At 38.6% G+C, this 17,506-nt stretch overlaps 1 protein-coding gene across 1 annotated transcript in view; it reads right to left on the reverse strand.

Annotated features, from left to right (window-relative positions):
- Nucleotides 1-330: 330 nt before the first annotated feature.
- Nucleotides 331-17,506, reverse strand: part of NID1 (nidogen 1) — a 48,114-nt gene continuing 30,938 nt past the window's right edge. Inside the window, exons 13-20 of the mRNA XM_085315554.1 lie at nt 16,324-16,548; nt 15,498-15,670; nt 13,285-13,411; nt 7,437-7,608; nt 5,298-5,455; nt 4,376-4,499; nt 3,042-3,154; nt 331-1,532 (exon numbers count right to left, since the gene is read on the reverse strand). Of these exons, the coding sequence (XP_085171680.1) occupies nt 1,411-1,532; nt 3,042-3,154; nt 4,376-4,499; nt 5,298-5,455; nt 7,437-7,608; nt 13,285-13,411; nt 15,498-15,670; nt 16,324-16,548 (1,214 nt within the window). The 3' untranslated portion in view covers nt 331-1,410. The remainder of the gene's footprint in view (nt 1,533-3,041; nt 3,155-4,375; nt 4,500-5,297; nt 5,456-7,436; nt 7,609-13,284; nt 13,412-15,497; nt 15,671-16,323; nt 16,549-17,506) is intronic.

The following is a 17,506-nucleotide window of genomic DNA, read 5'->3' on the forward strand; positions in this document are numbered from 1 at the left end:
AAGAGGAAATTGTCACATAGTTAAGACTCAGAATTGCCTGTTTAAACTCTTAAGACCTGGAGGAGAATTGCCCAGAGACTGTAGTGTTTGAAGAAGAAGTGGGGAAACGGGGATGTTAATAGCTTACTGCTCAGATCATCAGACTGTGTTCTGACAGAAGGTCCCAAAGCCCTATTTTGTTCTATTTCTGCAGGTAAGCTGCCCTCCAAACATACAGTGTGGAAGCTAAATTTCACTCCCAGACACGTACCACTACTTTGACATTAGAATATGCATTTTCATTTTCACTCCCAATTCCAAACTCACTGGTGATAATAAAAACATTTCACCTTTGCTTTGATTTCCAATATAGCTTTTTGCTGTTACTGAACACTGGCATAGGAATTGGGCATCACCTTCACTTATTTTCGAAAACCTTAAGACACAGATAGATGACCTTTCTGAAAATCAGGTTTTTAACTGCCATGGTCTACAAAAGGGCATGTCAAGTTTGCTAAAGAAGAAAGATGGCTAGGATGAAATTCAAAAATCATTTTCAGGCTTGTAATATAGGATTAAAACATAAAGACATTATTAAAAATCCTTAGGAAGCAAACAAATGTCACTGTCTCTTTAAGAATCAAAGACCTTCAGATGAATCAACACCCATTCTTTGATGAACAATCAACAATTGAGATCCATATCTAAAGCCTGTTTTGTGAATTTTAGGAAACTACTCTGGAATCCACATTAACCTGATGAAAAATAAATCACTTGAAAACCAGTGAAAATGTTAAAAACAGACAGGACAAGAACTACCATGTCAGCAAATTGATAAGGCATTTCTGTAGCACTTACAAGAGTCAGAAGGTAAGATTCAATTTTTGAAAATGGGAGGGTGCAGGCAGTGGAAGAAAAGCAGTTAGGCGTTAGATGTGTGTTATTACTAGGTGTTCTCACCCACATCTATTCATCCTTGGGACCCCATGGTTGCTTCTCAGCTAAAGCTGTGGCCCAGCTGTGCTTGTGCTGGACTAAGCACACCACTATGCAGATGAACTGCTGCATGCGCCAAGGTACAACCCAGTCTCAGGATTAAGTCATGTCATCCTCTCTCTATTCTGTACTTTAATTTTGCCTAGAGACACTACCTCCTAATCCAGCACAGGTGCAGCTAGGCCCCCACATTCACCTTTAAAAACAAGAAGCAGTATCACAAGGAAGCAGCAGCAGCCGGACCAAACCTGGGCTGCCCAGTCTTGCCTAACTGGTACAAAATGGTTATTGCTAGTGTGCATGGCTGCAGGTATCTGTTGTGGCCTGCTGTTGGCAGCGTGGAGCACTTATCTTCAGGGTCTGATTGTACTGACAGGATTGAAGTAGTTACAGTASATTCCAAAAGGAGCCTGCTGCTCTWGCTTGTTTTAATGCTCAGTTTCTTTCTATACAATCCACTCCAACTGTGTTGTCAGGGCAGCGGCAAGAACGGCCTCCTGGGGTAGCCAGGCAAAGGTGAGTACAACCGCCATTATTCACCGTACAGTAGTTATGTCCTGAAAAGGAACAGAGATGTAAAACATTAGAGAAAAAACAAAAATAAAAACACAAACAAATCCCTGCAAAAGTGCAGATTTCATGATTACCCTAGAAAGACAAGGCACACTGAGGCTCAGAGTGAAACTTTGGGGAGATGGGAGTTATCATATCCTTTGTGTCAACTTCTGATATTTACCTCAAAGATCCAGATATCCRTGACAGAGCAAGAGAAGCAAAATGAGGAAATTGGGCTGTTTCTGAAAAGTGCTTTATAAATTAGCTGAGTGGTCACACACACATTAGAATGAAGAGACAGTGAGTGAAGAAATATGGAAGTGAAAAAGAAAAGGACCAAGTCCAAAACTCTACAAAAACCCCTGGAGAGCAGCCACTACAAAAACACAGAGAAATGGATCCATAAAAAAAAAAAAAAAAAAAAAAAAAAAAAGAGGAGTGAGGGAGAAGACAACTGATGTTGAGAGATAAGATGAAAAAGTAGACAGTGTCATGGAAAAAGCTGACAGGAAATCAGCCTGAGAGAATGAAACACATAACAGACATATGGCAAGAGAGAAATGATGCCAAGGTTCTGAATAATATAAACATAAGCATTTACTCAGAGCACACAATGTTGTTTTATTATACTCACACAGTGCCTACCACAATGGAACTGTGAATTAACTAGTAGTAACAAAATAACTGGCTTCTCAAGTACTCTGAGCGAAACACTCATTTAWATTATGCAATACATATAAAATAAAAAAACATATACAATTTGAACACAAGTTATCTTAGGTTTTGGGGGGGAGTGGGGTGGAGGGAGCTGTTGGTCTGCAGTAAAAGACCAGAACCACAACTCTAGCAGAATTGTAGTAATAAAAATGCAAACTCTYCTCCTAACTGCAATTTGCTAAAAACAACATAACTGAATAGTGGTATTGCTTCTCAAAGAACAAATTGTTATTTCAAGACTATCAACTTCCTCTGTTCTAAGCTTCACATGAGGCTTTTCAATAATACATCTGAGAAGCTTAACATTCACAGAGAAGAAGGATCAGTCCACCCACCCCACCACCTGCTRTTTTCTGAACATTCATTCTCTAAAATACTGTCCACTAAGGACATCTGGAAAACCACGATGTTTCTATAGTTTTAAGTTAAGAATAAGCAAATAAAAGGCCCCAGCCACRAATATAGCATTCAGTTTAGATGATGGCAACATAATAGCTTTTGCTATATCAGATCTTCATCTTGTTCATAATTCTCTTCTTGATCTTTCCATAAAGGACAAAATAGRCCCCTTTTCCCCTCCCCATTCTGGTTCTATATGGCAACTACAAAAACTGCTTTTTTAGAACAAATTTTAAGTGATTTTTTAATTTCTCAGCAAACAGGAATCTAAACAATAACCAGCTCTTCACTAACTACCTAGACTGGTCTGCAGGCTCCCAGTGGGAGCTGCAAGTAAATTAATTTACATGCTGAGGTGCTGCAAACTGGAGAAATTTGAGGAACGTGTGGATTACCTCCTGGGCACTGAGCAAAGGCTGTAGTGATTCCATAGAGACGAGAACGCTTGTGAGGCTGGAAGTTATCATTTTCGATTGAAAGTGAGCGATCCACAGCTACAACAGCATCCCTTCAGTATGCAGGAGAGAATATTCAGAAGTGAGATGAACGTGGAAGTACAGGGAACAAAAATAAAAGGAGAGGGGAGGGAAGAAATCTGGAGCTGCTTTTTTTTTTCATGATATGCCAGTGACTTCACAAGCATAAATCCCTTTAGACCYCATCTTTCTTGGACAACTCAAACACATTACAACTCTCATTCTAGGCAGCAAAGAGATCTAGCATCAAGGAGCTGCTTCCAACATAGAGTTATATCCCTCTGAAGGAACACAGTTGTTGGTAATTTTGACACACTTCTCCATATTCTGCCTCTCCAATATTTTCAGTGGCATAGCTGAYATTAGTTATTATGCATAATGATTATGTACAACATTGTATTTCAGCTGGAGCCTGATATCCAGAAGACAGGAATACAACCATTCAGAACCAGTCATTTCTCTCTAGAAACAAAGGTGCAGTCAACTACCAGAACTGTAACAYTGTTTCCCATTTATACAAGACTGTTCTAGAACAGTATTTCAGAGCTATTACAGTATACGTTGGAAATTCTTATTAATAAGAATTTAATACTAAGAATTTAATAATTAAGATTATTATTAATAAGAATAAGAACGCTTATTAATAGCTCTTCCTGCCGCAATTGACGGAATCATTTCCTATAACAGGTTTGCAGATACAGCCTACATCACTATTAACCTCAAGTAAAACTATAGATTTAAAAATACAYAGTCTGTAATTTTTGCTGGGAATTCTAATAAACTGTAATGTCTAGATATTTAAAATCATTTACAACAGAAGACAATGTTGTCAAGACAGTAAAAATGTCTTTTTCTTATTTCTTGTTGAATATTCAGTTAATACTAAGGATAAAAAGCCTCAAATGACTAATTTTTGCCCTCTGTATGACAGTAAGTACAGCCACAAGGCAAACATTTTAACTCCCACTCCTTTCCCAAAAATGTTCAGGGTTAAAAGCATTTTCTTAGAAGGCAAACCATTAAGTTGACACCCCCTCCTCCCAGTTAACTGGCAACACCAAGAGGTCAACTCTACATATCCACTCCACCCTCTATCAGCTATTGCCAGGAAAGGAGGAAAAAAAAAAAGAAGAAAAGAAAGGAATACGCAAGTGGTCAAAAATGAGAAACACAGTATTTACTTATTTACTTCAGTTTGTGCCAAAGGGAAAACAAATTAAAGCACTCCATAATTTCTTTAGCAGATAACATACCTTCTCCAGTCTGTGTAGTATAAATTCTTCCCATAGCTTGTAACACTAAAAGGATACTGAATTCCTTCAACGATCTTTCGTCGACCAAGCTGATTAGGGTTCATGCATTCCAGTCTCTTGGTGCCTGAGTACAGTGAAACAATTAAGTCTTTGTATAAGACCAAGAGAGCTCTCATGGGGTATGAAGGACAAGCATAAGCACACAGGCATGAACAGAGTAAAATCTCCTGGAAGTCCTCCAGGACCATACTTGGCCAAAGCCCTGCCCGTGCCACATATCTGTATGTGCCAAAGACTGGATGGGAAAGTACTTTGCTGTGACAGCACTGTTCAGCACAACATCTAACTTGCAGGTTCTCACATGTCCACTCTAGCCATGGCCATCACTCACAAGCTAACTCTCTTGGTACAGATAGAAGCATCCTACTACACACCCAAAAAACAYCACCAGTGAGCATAAACAGTCACAGGTTTCTTTCAAGTAGGGAATTTCAAGATTGGGGAAAATGGAAGAAGAGAGAAATGCAACTTTATAATGACAAGATGATATTCCTTAGGGCCACATTAGATGAGCCTATGCATTTTTCTGGTCTTAACTCTTATCTCTGAAGGCACAACTTCTTATACAAGGGGCTAAATACTGTCTAAAATATATCTGCATATAAAAAACATAGATGTAAACCTGTTAACATTCCTAGAAAGTTACCTGGTCAGAATTTAAATCTTTCAACTTGCACACATTCTCACGCAAATTCTACAGTGCTAATAACAAATCAGGTGAGATTATTAAAGCCAAAGAGCAAGGTGTGAAGTCTAAGGTGTAGTCCACAGAACTATAAAAATTAATTAGCTGTCCATCTTTCAGGACTGGAGATACTTAAGTCCTCTATTATTATGAAGATACATTTCATCATCTCTTTACCTGCATCTACCCAGCACAGCATGGAGGAGTAAGTATCAAATGTCAGCCCATTTGGTAACCCCAGATCATCTTTAACAAGAATTCTTCTGTTTGTGCCATCCATGTAGGAGGTTTCAATTTTGGGAGCTTCTCTGTTCCAGTCAGTCCAATACAAGTTCCTTAAGAGGAAGAAAAAGGTAAGAATTAAGACAGTGATTGATCCTAAATGATTTTCTTAATTTAAGGAAAATGCTAAGGAAACAAAAATAACAAAACAGACCAAAGGTTAAAGCCATAAGAAGAACCATATTGCACTTGAATACGTAAGAGTAGTAAAGATGTATCAAATGTTATAACCCCCATTAAAAAACAAAAAAAAGCAAATGCACATATGCACGCACACACACAAAATGCTTTCACTCTACTGTGTATATTATTTGCAAGATGCCAGGCAAAAACATCTCTATTTCAACAGTTTTGAATTGTTCAGAATGTTCACCTAAAGCTTCCTTCCTCACTGCCTGTAACGTTTGCTCAGGTTAGGCACCAGGAGCATTTATGGGATTCATTCAAAACTACATTTTCCTTTTCAGTGCACTAACTAAGCAATTCACAACAGAATTGATCAAAGCAGCTTATGGTCATTAGAAAAACCCAGACAAGACTATTAGTTCACATGCTTTATTATTAACAGCCTTTTATTAGTGACCATTTTTAATCTGGATACACTTTCTGTGGCTGAGAATTAACATGGCCCCTAAAAGTAAGCACCTTTGTTGTTCATTCTCTAACACTAAAAAATAAATCTACTGGGAAATTGAGAAGTCTGYGCTGCTTGATCTGAACCCAGGGCTCTGCCAGAGTCAGTGGGGTTGTTAATGGAATAGAAGATCCCCCTCAGTCTGATTATGCTTGTGCCTCTCCCCTCACTTCACACAATTAAGTGCATTTGATTTCTCTACCCTGCTGCCACTTGCTGTTCATCCACAGATGTTTTCATCTCACAATTTTCTGACTTAGTTGAAAGGTTTATATTATATTATATAAATGAGAGAAGTCAGTACCATTACTTTTTCACTTAATTTTCAACCACCTGCAATTTCAAATGCTGCAGGCATTGGTTTATTTTCCACTACAAACCTTGTTTGCAAACATCTGGAATGAGGATGCATCTTCCAAAAATGTCTCACTGAACAATACACTACATGTGTTCACAATGAATTCTCACATAACAGCATTCCAAATGCCTCACATCAACTGAATAATCATTTATTAGAGCTTTCCAGAAATTCATGACCAAAAAAAAGCCTCTCTGCTTCTGAGTATTTTTGACTGAAATGCCTCTTCTCAGCAGTGACCTTGCTGCATAAAGTTGCACTAGGACAATAGCAGACTGATTCAGAAATTCATGAACACTCATTCAGCATTACCATGGGTGCTCTRTTTGTTCTAGTTTTCCCTGTATTTCTTCCATATTCACAGAAAATAATGTCGACAGATCAAAGACTACATAAAAGTATGTCTGCTTCTGTTTTTGCAGCCTGAAAAAAATTAAATTCTCCTACTAAAACCCCACAGGGCTATTTCTGTGATTGCATTTTACGAGTCCAATTTTAAAGTATATAGTTATCTATATCTTCAGATAAAAGCTTAATAGGACCTTCACAGGCAACTAAATGACAGGAATGAAAATGATGACAGAAAACACACTAAGAGTTTTTGAAGAATGGACACTGTACAAGAAAAATGTCTGTCACTAGGGAAATGAAAATATCAAATTGCTTAATCTAGTATTTTAATCCAGGAATCTTGCAAAAATAAATTCTTCTAGATAGGGGAAATGCTTGTCATCTTATAAAAAAAAAAAAATGTAATGAATGCAAGGTACAAACAAGCATTTCATGCTCCTCTCAGTGAAACATCATAAGATTATGTAGTTACATTTTAAACAAGTTTTATTTCCAATATACTACTCACATATAGGACACTCAAGTAGTTTATTCAGTTTTTGTTTGTTAGTTGTTTTAGGAAAATACAGTCCTATTGTTCTCTAAAGAAGGTCTAAAAACATGGAGATAGAGTATACACTCATGTTAAAGAAATAAAGTTAAAAAAAAAAAAATCAAGCTTCGCATGCATATCTCGAAAACATATCTATACCCCCTCATGGGATCTGCTACAATTGCTCTAGGGTTCACCAGGCCAGTGTCAAAGAGGACACGACGTTGGCGTCCATCCAGCTTAGCCACTTCTATTCTATCAAGTTGAGAGTCTGTCCAGAAGATGTTGCGACCTAGATGATCTACAGTTATTCCTTCAGGGCTTCCCAAGTCTGCAAGAGAACAAAGAACAACCTYAGCCATCGCATTTACTCCCAATATACAGTATCAGCCTCATAAGCATTTTCAGCTTTCAATTTAGAAGTCTTCTTTCAGTTTTATGACTGTAGTCTAACAACAGCCACTTCACATGGAATACATTAGCATGTCAGAAGAGGAGTATGTATTTTGCTTTATGAAGTTTAAATACATAGTATTCTTAGAGATGCCTCTGATGCACAAATAAAAGATCTATAATCAGTGAAAGACAGAAAATCCGAGTGCTAATACTTGTGTCACTACTGAATACATCCATGTTTTGTCTGGAATTCCAGTACACCTTTAAGTGGTTGGAGCACTGGAGTGCCTAATGGGCTCAAGAATAGCAAAATGGCAGGACATTAACCAGGCAGCAGCTTTCCCAGCTCTTAGTTTCTTGTACTACATGGGCATTGATTTTCTGGGATGTAGTAACAAATGCAGCTGGATGACACTGATAAAGCTGCACATCTCTCTGCCTAGGGTCACAGTGCCCAGGTACTAGCCAGCAGAAACTGTCTAACATAAAAGTCTTACATCAGTCAATCTTCTCTTCAGTATATTAGGGTTTCACCAATGTCTAACCCCATTTACACAGACTGTTCTGCTATACCCTGACCCTAAGAGTTGAAGCCAAAAAAAACCACAGTAGCGTTTATCAGAATCTTTCTTTGCCCTCTTCAGCAAGCCAGGACATGGAATGGATTTCATAATCTTTAATGATCCCCCATCTTTGGTACTGGCATACACCCATCTGAAACCCTGGATTTATTCTAATTTTAGCCAATGCAATACTTAAAGATAATCAAGCTCCAAAGCACTAGAGATAATGACATTAGCTAACTGAGGAAATTTAGATCAATTTCTTTGTTTTTCCAAAGCAATTTTTGGAACATGTTTTGGTACTGTATGTGCGCAGCTTTCCCTGGACAGTTAGCTGTTCCAAAAGCAACAGGAAATAGCAAATAATGACCTTACTGCTTTAGTCTTAGTAGTTTCTAACTCAAATGAAGGATGTAGAATAAATATATAGCACTTGAAGTTTTAATTCAGCCAATACAAAAATTGTTCTATGCTTTTCAAGGTCCATATATTCACTGAAAAAGAACTAACAGGCTATGTGGGATATAAGAAAGTCAAAGGCAGGTATAAACAGATTTTTAACTTCAATTCCAGTTAAAAACAAACAAACAAACAAACAAACAAACAAAAGGTCACTTCAAAAAAGGGCAAAATAACCCTTTGTCATTTCACAAAGGAAACTTTCAAATATAGATCCACACATCATGTAATTTACATGTTAAAGAATGAGGTAATGAGGCATAGTGGCCTTCTGTTAATTCTCAAGTTTATTTACTGATAGCCATTAAACAAATAATATGTATTTGCATATTGTACACACAATGCACAAACTGCATTTCTGGAGAAAAGACAYTTGGGCCAGAACACTGGATGGAGCTGTCTTAAATTTGCTACTGCAACTTTGTTGTGAATAAGTTGCACAGTACTCTAAATCTGGATAGATTAAACCCGTCCTGGACACAGGTCATTCTGAACATATGTCCGCTGCTAAAGAGGTGGAAATGAACAAATAAGATTTGGGGAAGTATCTCACCACTTCTGACGCACAGTTCACGCRTAAGGAGGCTCCCAACAAAGCTGCTGATCAGTTCCCGCTTTACCCCTCTCAAGGGCATTTAGACATACTTTAACTTAGGTGTACTGACCTTACACCACTGCCTTTATTTCCCCAAGTGCCCATGTGGAGATAAACTTGTCATATGCAAGGAACTACCGCTTAGCTCTGTTGGTTAATACATGGTGCTAATAATGCCAAGGTTGTGGGTTCAATCCCTGTACAGACTACTTATTTGCGGTTCGGACTAGATGATCTCCAGAGGTCCCTTCTAGCCTTATCAATTCTATGATTCATGTAAGTCAGACCCAAAAACGTTCCTACCTCCTTTTTGCTAAAGGCAGGAGCTGCTGACGATGGCCTCACTTTGAGGTGATGACAGGGACAATCCCTAGCCCATCTCCAGGATGAGGAGAAGATCACTGAGTGAATGGTGGCAAGAGAGTTCCCAGTCTCTTTTTAGGAAACAAAAGAAAGCAGTAGGGAAGMGATCTTCTACCACTGGTTCCCAGGAGCCCCTGCTCCCTGGCCAACTTCCCGTTTCAGCTATGAACTAGGACAGTTAAATTAATCTAAAGTAAATTTCTTTCCTGTCTTGTTGACAATTAGTCAGAAAAAAACGGCCTCCYTGAAGAGGTAAGGAAACATACAGACTTCATGTACCACCATCCTCCACCTCACCATCTTTCCAGGAGCACAACTGTGTTACTGCTATATCGCCAGGAGCTCAGGGGTCCTGTCAAAGGCTCTGTCCTTGGGAAAAAGACAAGCTCATACAGATATGTGTGGCTGACATGATTTAAGCAATTATCACAAGGAAGAAATCTCTCCTTCCAGACCTGCCTCCACAGCTGCAGAGCTCAGAAAGCCTCCACAGGCTATACAGCTGCAGAAGCAGATGAGAAGTGGATGGGGCCCCACAATAAAACATGTCTCTGCAAAGCAACCCAACTTGAATAACAAGAGCTTAAAAAAAAAAAAAAAAAGTGCATTCCACAAAAATACAAGTGAACTGAAACCAAGCAGCTGCAGCTCACAGAGGGGGGAAAAGGCAAAGATCAGAACAAAGTCAGAAATTCTCATGGGCCTTCTAAGAGACATGTTTCTTCTTCCTAAAAGTTTTAAAGTTTCAKTTTTGGCCAGCCATGCCCAGCAAAGATGACATCCATTCAAATACCGAGTTCTCAGCCTTGTATTGCTCTGACTCTTTATCAAAGAGCCAGTTAACATTTCATATAGAAAGCAAAAAGCAGCATTAGTTAATGTGTCTTCAGGAGTGCCATCCACATCCTATACAAGTAACAGGACAACAGAAATCATGAGATGCCTTTACACATGATATTTTTGCAGAAGATGAAAACCACAAGGTTATTATTTCCATATGGCATTGCTATGTTGTAAGCACCTTGCATAACCTAAAATAATCAAATTTAGTTGAAAGCTTTCATAAATATTTCTAAAATGTATTATAAACTGAAAGATTTTTGGTGCACACATGAACAACTCTGTCAGTCGATAGTGGAAATTAGAAACCCTTCCTCCACTGAATTCGTAGTTACAGAGGTACACATTCACTTTAGGAGTTAAGAGTCTCTTTTATATTAAGTATGTTAGGCTGAAAAGAAAGTCTCTCAAGTATCTCAGCCATCAAGTTGGACAGAAAGATCAAACGCTATAGCTGCTACATTAGTTAGGGATGGATTTAAGCTCCCCCTCTTTTCTTCCTAGGGCAATGGCAGGATCCAGGCTGCTCCCAGCTCTCTGCTACCCCTGAATACATTTATTGTAGAATTTTAAAATTGATCGATTGTTTTGCTAAAATTTTCCTAAATCTTTGCGATGACAGCTGCAAAGGTTCAAAACTAAGGACAACCTACATCAGTATCTTGCCTTCACTGTTCCAGTATCCTGAAGACTCCAGCACTCAAAGTTCCTCCAGCTACTCTTTTGCTGTTGTTTTTTAATGCCTCCACATTCACTTGGTTCCCTACCTGTTCTCTCACTCCACTCCATTTACAAAAGGTTTTTATATTCAAGATGGGTGTATACTTATCCTTCTTACGAAAAAGAACACAGACTGGAGTCAGCTACAAAGGCTTTCGGGAATCAGTATAAGAACACATGAACTGTAAAAGCACAATATCCTCTAGCCTAATTCTTGAAGGCTAGAGCAACTCTAAGGGTTAGAAATGAGCAAAATGGGTTTACTCACTTTTCTTTTACAGTATTAATGATAAGCAAGGAAAGTCACAGCTGAAACAGTTTCTAACCATCTTTCAGCTGTTTGATCCCCCAGCCCAGGAACAGAGAAGAGTTTTCCTCTTCATCCTCCCCTCTTACCAGTCCCTTCTCAGCAGAAAGGCAGCTTTCAGAGGCAGAGAACAGAAGAGAAAAGGTCTATACGTAACCAAACCTCACCTGGCCACTGGATTACCTTCTTTACTTGCCAGAACAAAAATCTAAGTCAAACACACATATGGTATTCTGTGTGAACATATCAAAATATGAGACCTGTCTGCAAGTCTTTTGTCAGTTTTGGTTTTAATTATATTCAGCACCTGTCTAACAGCAAAACTGATAACTCACCATTCATCCCCTTTTCCAGATCATAAATACATTGAACAACATGGGTCTGCCCTAGCATATGACCTAGAATTTAATGGCAACTTACTTCCATTGTGAACATCAGCTATTTACTGCTACCCTTTGTCACTTATCTTTTAATCACGCAATAAATAGCTGTTAGACCACTATAGGATCATCCCCCTAATCTCATGACAACTTAGTCTATTCAAAGGCCCTTTGCAAAGAACTTCACTGAARGTTTTCAAAATCCAGGTACACCGTACTTATTGGATCACACTTACCTATATGCTCACTGATTCTGTTGAAAAGCTCTCAAAGACAAGATGTGATTTTCCTCCATAAAAAACTAATCCAAACCGTTAACTCTTCCCAACTTCATTTTATTTATGCTTTTTTCCCCTTCTTCACATATTTACATCTTAGGGCCATTAAAACATTGTAACCAGGAACAATGTCTCCATCTACAGCAGTCTGAGCTTAGGCTACCCATATGTTCCACTCCTTATGGCCAGGGACACCAGAACCTTTCAGAAAAGATGCTGGACCACCCTTTCTGATCAGTATGGTTGCCATGACGTTACTATAAAATAGGTGGGCTACTCAGAGGCTGCCAGGCTCGACACAGCATAGCACGGCCAATGGTCATAGGAAAGTAAGGTTCTGAGCATGTTTCATTACATGGGGAATCTGCCTTGGAAGTACTAGTTGCCCTGTCCCACCTTGGTGGCACCCCGAAGGTTGCCAACACAGGTGGAAAGCACTAAGGGGTGGTGAACCAGACCTCAAGCCTGCCTCAAGACCTGTTCCTAGAGCTGTCAAAGCATCCAAAGGAGAATTTTAGGTTTTTTTGATTGTTTGTTTTTTCTTTTTTCAATGCAGCAAGAACATGGCCTAAGGCTGTAAAATGGTAAGAAACCCTCTAAACATTTGTGGGAGGATCAGTTGGGGCACACTCAAAATTCTAAACTGTGAGGCTCTGAACCCAACACCTGTTAATACTTTCACATGTGCTTTAAAAACACCACAACAGCTCAATTCATCCTTCAAATCCCCCAATATTCCTTTAAAATGTTCCCATGCTGTTCACAAAACATGCAACGCTTAGATAGGTACAGTATTGTATAACAGCAACTCAAAGTAAGAATAGAAACATATCACTGATGAGCTGCTCTCATTCCTGGCCTTAAACTTAGGTTATATAAAAAGAACAGACTTCTTGCCCATCTCAGGAGGAGGAAGCTGATGAAATGCTATTGCAGAGGAAATAGATTTTATTTAAGTTATCTACGCTCTTTGGATCTTGTTTATCCAGCTAGTACCAACTTGTAATGCTAGAGCTCAGGCAACACCTGGAAGGTGTCTGTTACTAAATTCAAGTCCCTACTGCCATTCCTAGGGTGGAACAAGATGAAGAAACTTATGTTGCTACCTGTTTTGATGATTGTTGTCGGCTCTCCACCATGCAAGCTAGCTCTACTGATTGAAGGGCCACTGATGTCTGTCCAGTAAACCATCTTGTCCATGCAATCATATGCAACTCCAATAATAACTCTGTCCTGTTAACAAGCAAATTAGCAAAGCTCATAATAAATAACGATTATGGGTCTAAGTTTTAAGCCTGAAGCAACAATATTCTTGGACAGAGTTGCAGAGGAAGGTGAGCAGGGAAAAGGGTAGGGTGGACAGTCTAACAGTAGCTCAGAATAGTATTTTCAGTTTTAAGTCCCTTTTAACTAGCAGACACCATTTACAATTCTTTTATTTCAAAAAAAGTATTTTATTTCAAAAAAAGTATTGTAGATATTAGTGCTGAACTGTGGGTCACTTCTATTTCATCTGATTTCATCTGCATATCCTTTTGAAGAAGCTTCATACAGTTATTTGACTGTGTTACTCCTCATCTACTTTTACCTCTCAATCATTCTTTGCCTTTAAGGAGGAATAATGACTTCACAAAGTCTCACTGCTTTTCTGTATTCACCAGTCCAAGCAAAATGGCTGCATTTCAGCAGTGCTACCTATGTACCATCATTAGACTCAAAAAAACTCTATCAAAGTACATTTAAACATAAACAGTTTATCCAGTAAAATAAATACTCCATAAACCATTCTGCCGCAGTGAACATGCTCAGGAACATACACATGTAATAGTCTAGGCAGAAAAAAATTGGACTAGAGTTTGAATTTAGAGTTGAAACTCTTTCCTCCAAGCAAATGAGAAAGACTTTATGGGCAAAACACTAATTTCACATTGATTCCTCAACCTGTGCCTTTTGATGCTTTTGTAACTTAAGATTCTCATTCATTGGATAAAAAATGGAAGGTCATTACCTTCTTAGAAAGTTTCTGACTTTCTAAGCATGTTTTTTCCCCTCTAAATATTAATTAAAACAGAGATTTGCTTATTTCTGAGCCTACAATAGAATTGCATATTATAAAACAATCTGAACATCTCCCTGCTGCTATACACTGTCTCTTCYCAATTATGCTGCAATGTTCTAAAATTTACAGAAATTTCTATCGTCTTAAAAAAAGAAAACCAAAAATAGAGGCAGCACTGTTAGCAAAAAAAACCCCACAAGTTTAATTTTAATTAAAAGATTTAACTAAGAGTTGCACCTTATCTTTCGGAAGCTCTTTCCTGAAGGTACTCTTAATGAATTTATTTAAGCTAGATCAGGTAGGTAATGTGACTAGCTGACAAGGATTCAGAATTGTGCCTGCGTATGAATGTAACTACCCTATTTGCAGATCATATTTTACTGAAGACATGACTGTAGCACTGCTTTAGACAAGGGACAGAGCTTGACTTTTCCCTTACCTCACAGTACAATTCATGATACTATTCACTGAACTGACTCTAATTTAGTCAGTATTTGGTTTAGTAAATATTCACAGCAACACACAGAAGATACCAGGCACACTACCTGGTAGCTGTTATAAATACAGTAATGCTGGAGTGAAAAACAGGAATCTCATGCTTCAGATAGAATAAATGTATGTGATAAAGCTGGAGATGGAAAGAGTTAGTGTGTCATAGGCAATGGAAAAGATAAGTTCTCACTATCAGAGATTCATCTTCAAGGAAGATTTTCCAGACAGCGGTGAGAAGCGTGGGAAAAAGATTTACCACCCACTGGGCCTACAAAAGGAGATGGAAACGGGCAGGAGAGGGGGGACTATATATCTATAGCCAAGAAGTGCAGAGTAYCGACTGAAGAAAACAAAAGCAATTAGGACAGAATTTTGAGGCAGTGTTGAGAAAAAATTGTTTCTCCTATTGCTCTTCTAGGTCTCTTGGAGTTATACCAGAGTCAAAAATGAACAGAAAGCCAATGAGAGTGTGAGTGTAGCAATGTTTGTATGATGTGTTCTTAGAGGCATGCAAGATCACAAATATTAGATTTTTGCTATATGATTCATTCCTTTAAAGGCAAATATTTTTATCTATAGCTCAGTTTTATGGTCTTTTACTAATCAAATCAAGAATTTTCAATAACAAAGTGACAGGATACTGAAATTTTAATGAAGAGTAAAAACTGAGTTTGGAACTTAAATAATCAAATGACACAGAAAACAAAATCTCTCATCTTTGTTACAGTTCTTTGCACAGCACATGGCCCTTTATAGAAGAGCACTTACTGGAATATGCAAGAGTGCTTTTGCTGCATTTTTCTTCATGCTGTTTCCCTCTAGCGGAACATGTTCAATTTTCCCACTTTGGGCAAAGAGCAAGTGCGTTCCAGGGGGGAGAGGTATTGTGTCTGGTCGAACGGAGGGCCCAATAACAACAGGAGGAGCAGCTGTGCTCAAACCTTGTTGATAAAGAAAGAAACAGATGGAAACAAGATTAGCTTGTACAACATAACAAGGCCCCATGTTACTTACAGAGACACAATTACAGCTAGACCTCTTAGAAGGAAACAGCCCTATAAGTGAAAACTAATAACAGTAATCAGATGAGGAAAGCTTCTGAATTTTTCTCCTTAGATGACAGAGAAGAAGCAGCTGACATAATACTCTGCTTAGCTCTTTAACTGCTTTCTTTCAAATGTTTGAAAAAGCTTATTTGAACATTCATGCTATTTTGCAGCTGAAGTGAGGAAGCTGTAGGAAGATCCTTGTATCCAGAAGTTATAGTTAGTTGCCATACATTCATATTTGCCACAGCTTCCAGAAGGCAGGAACTACAGAGAATCCAATGGTTTTAAAGCAGGGAAGAACATAGATAACCATTTCATTCAGAGCTCACTACAGCTGTCCAGATGCACTAGCTAGAGGAACAGTATACTTTGGAGTTACCAAAGGGCTGGAGTGCACATGCACAAGGCGTATGATTGCTGGGATAACAGATAGTGCTTGCCCTAAGCCAGCACTATCTCAGGAATGTGACCAAGCCCTGCATTTGGGAAACAATGCACTCCCAACAAAGACATCACCACAAGAAACAGCTGCTTTAACCACTTACATGGTGGTTGAACTCCTGGGCCACTTCTGGTGCCATCAATTTCATTTCCATCCCTATCCACACACCAACAATATCCTGTGCTGGAATGGCACTGAGTGGGTAGGTAATTCCCATGCTCATCACACTGGGGAATGAACTGACCAACTCTTGTTTCTCTTGGGAAGAAAGTGCCTCCGCTTCCAAGAGCTCGTTCTTGTTCATGCTGACATTTGGTCTTTTCTACTTCTGTGAAAAGATACAGTTCAATGAATACTCTTATTTTTAACTAATATCTGGTTAATTATGAATGGAACAAAATTACAACATAAGCATTCCTCATCTTCAAAGGACCACAGCACCATTACAAATCTTGAAGGCATATGCCTTCAGGGCACCTTCAAGAACACTCTGCCCTATGTAAATGTGACATGTTTGCATTAAATTTATGTCATATTCAACGTCGCCCTCTCTGCAGCTTCCTTCCCAATAGGGCCCTAAACAAAAACTGGAAATCCCTGTCTTTTTCTTTTGGGGCACATCAGCAAGAAACATGTGAATGGAGCTGAACTAAGCCTACCTCAATGCCCAATCAGTTTGCATCTATTCACAGGTCCTAAAGTTTGACTAATTAGCCAGGCAATACAGTAGATAAAGCTTTTTTGTGTAGTGCAAAGGGGAGTCTCTGTTCAGAGTCACATGAGAAAAATCATGAGAAGAGGCTGACACCATGTCCCTACAGGAATTGGGAAGTGTGACAACTCATTGCTCTGACACACATTAGGATTTTGAAAGTTTAGGCATCAAATTTGAGCATCCATTTCATATTTTTGGGCAAAAGAAAGGAAATGCAAGGACAGATTGTCCACTGCATGGTACACATAGCAACATATGAAAATGTTTTTTTTCAGTCTAGACTTTTAAAATCAAAATCAAAAGAACCGATTATCTCTGAACTTCCTGATGATCTTGGAAGCGAATCTTTCCTCTGTAATCTCTACAGTAATATACATTTAGGTGATGTAGCTATTTTGTATCATATGTTTCTCTGAGTGTGCGTGTTTCTATCCCTTATGCAATAGAGAACACAATTTTAGATCAATACATCTTTCCAGATGTCAAACAGCCTGATGAAATTAAAACATTTATTAATATAACCTTTTCCCTTCTCCAGATAACCAAATCTGGGTCAGATCTACCTTCCCCT

The sequence above is a fragment of the Rhea americana genome, unplaced genomic scaffold (assembly GCF_003343005.1).
Source record: "Rhea americana isolate MKP2758 unplaced genomic scaffold, rheAme1 scaffold_43, whole genome shotgun sequence".
In the NCBI taxonomy this organism is placed as follows: domain Eukaryota; kingdom Metazoa; phylum Chordata; class Aves; order Rheiformes; family Rheidae; genus Rhea; species Rhea americana.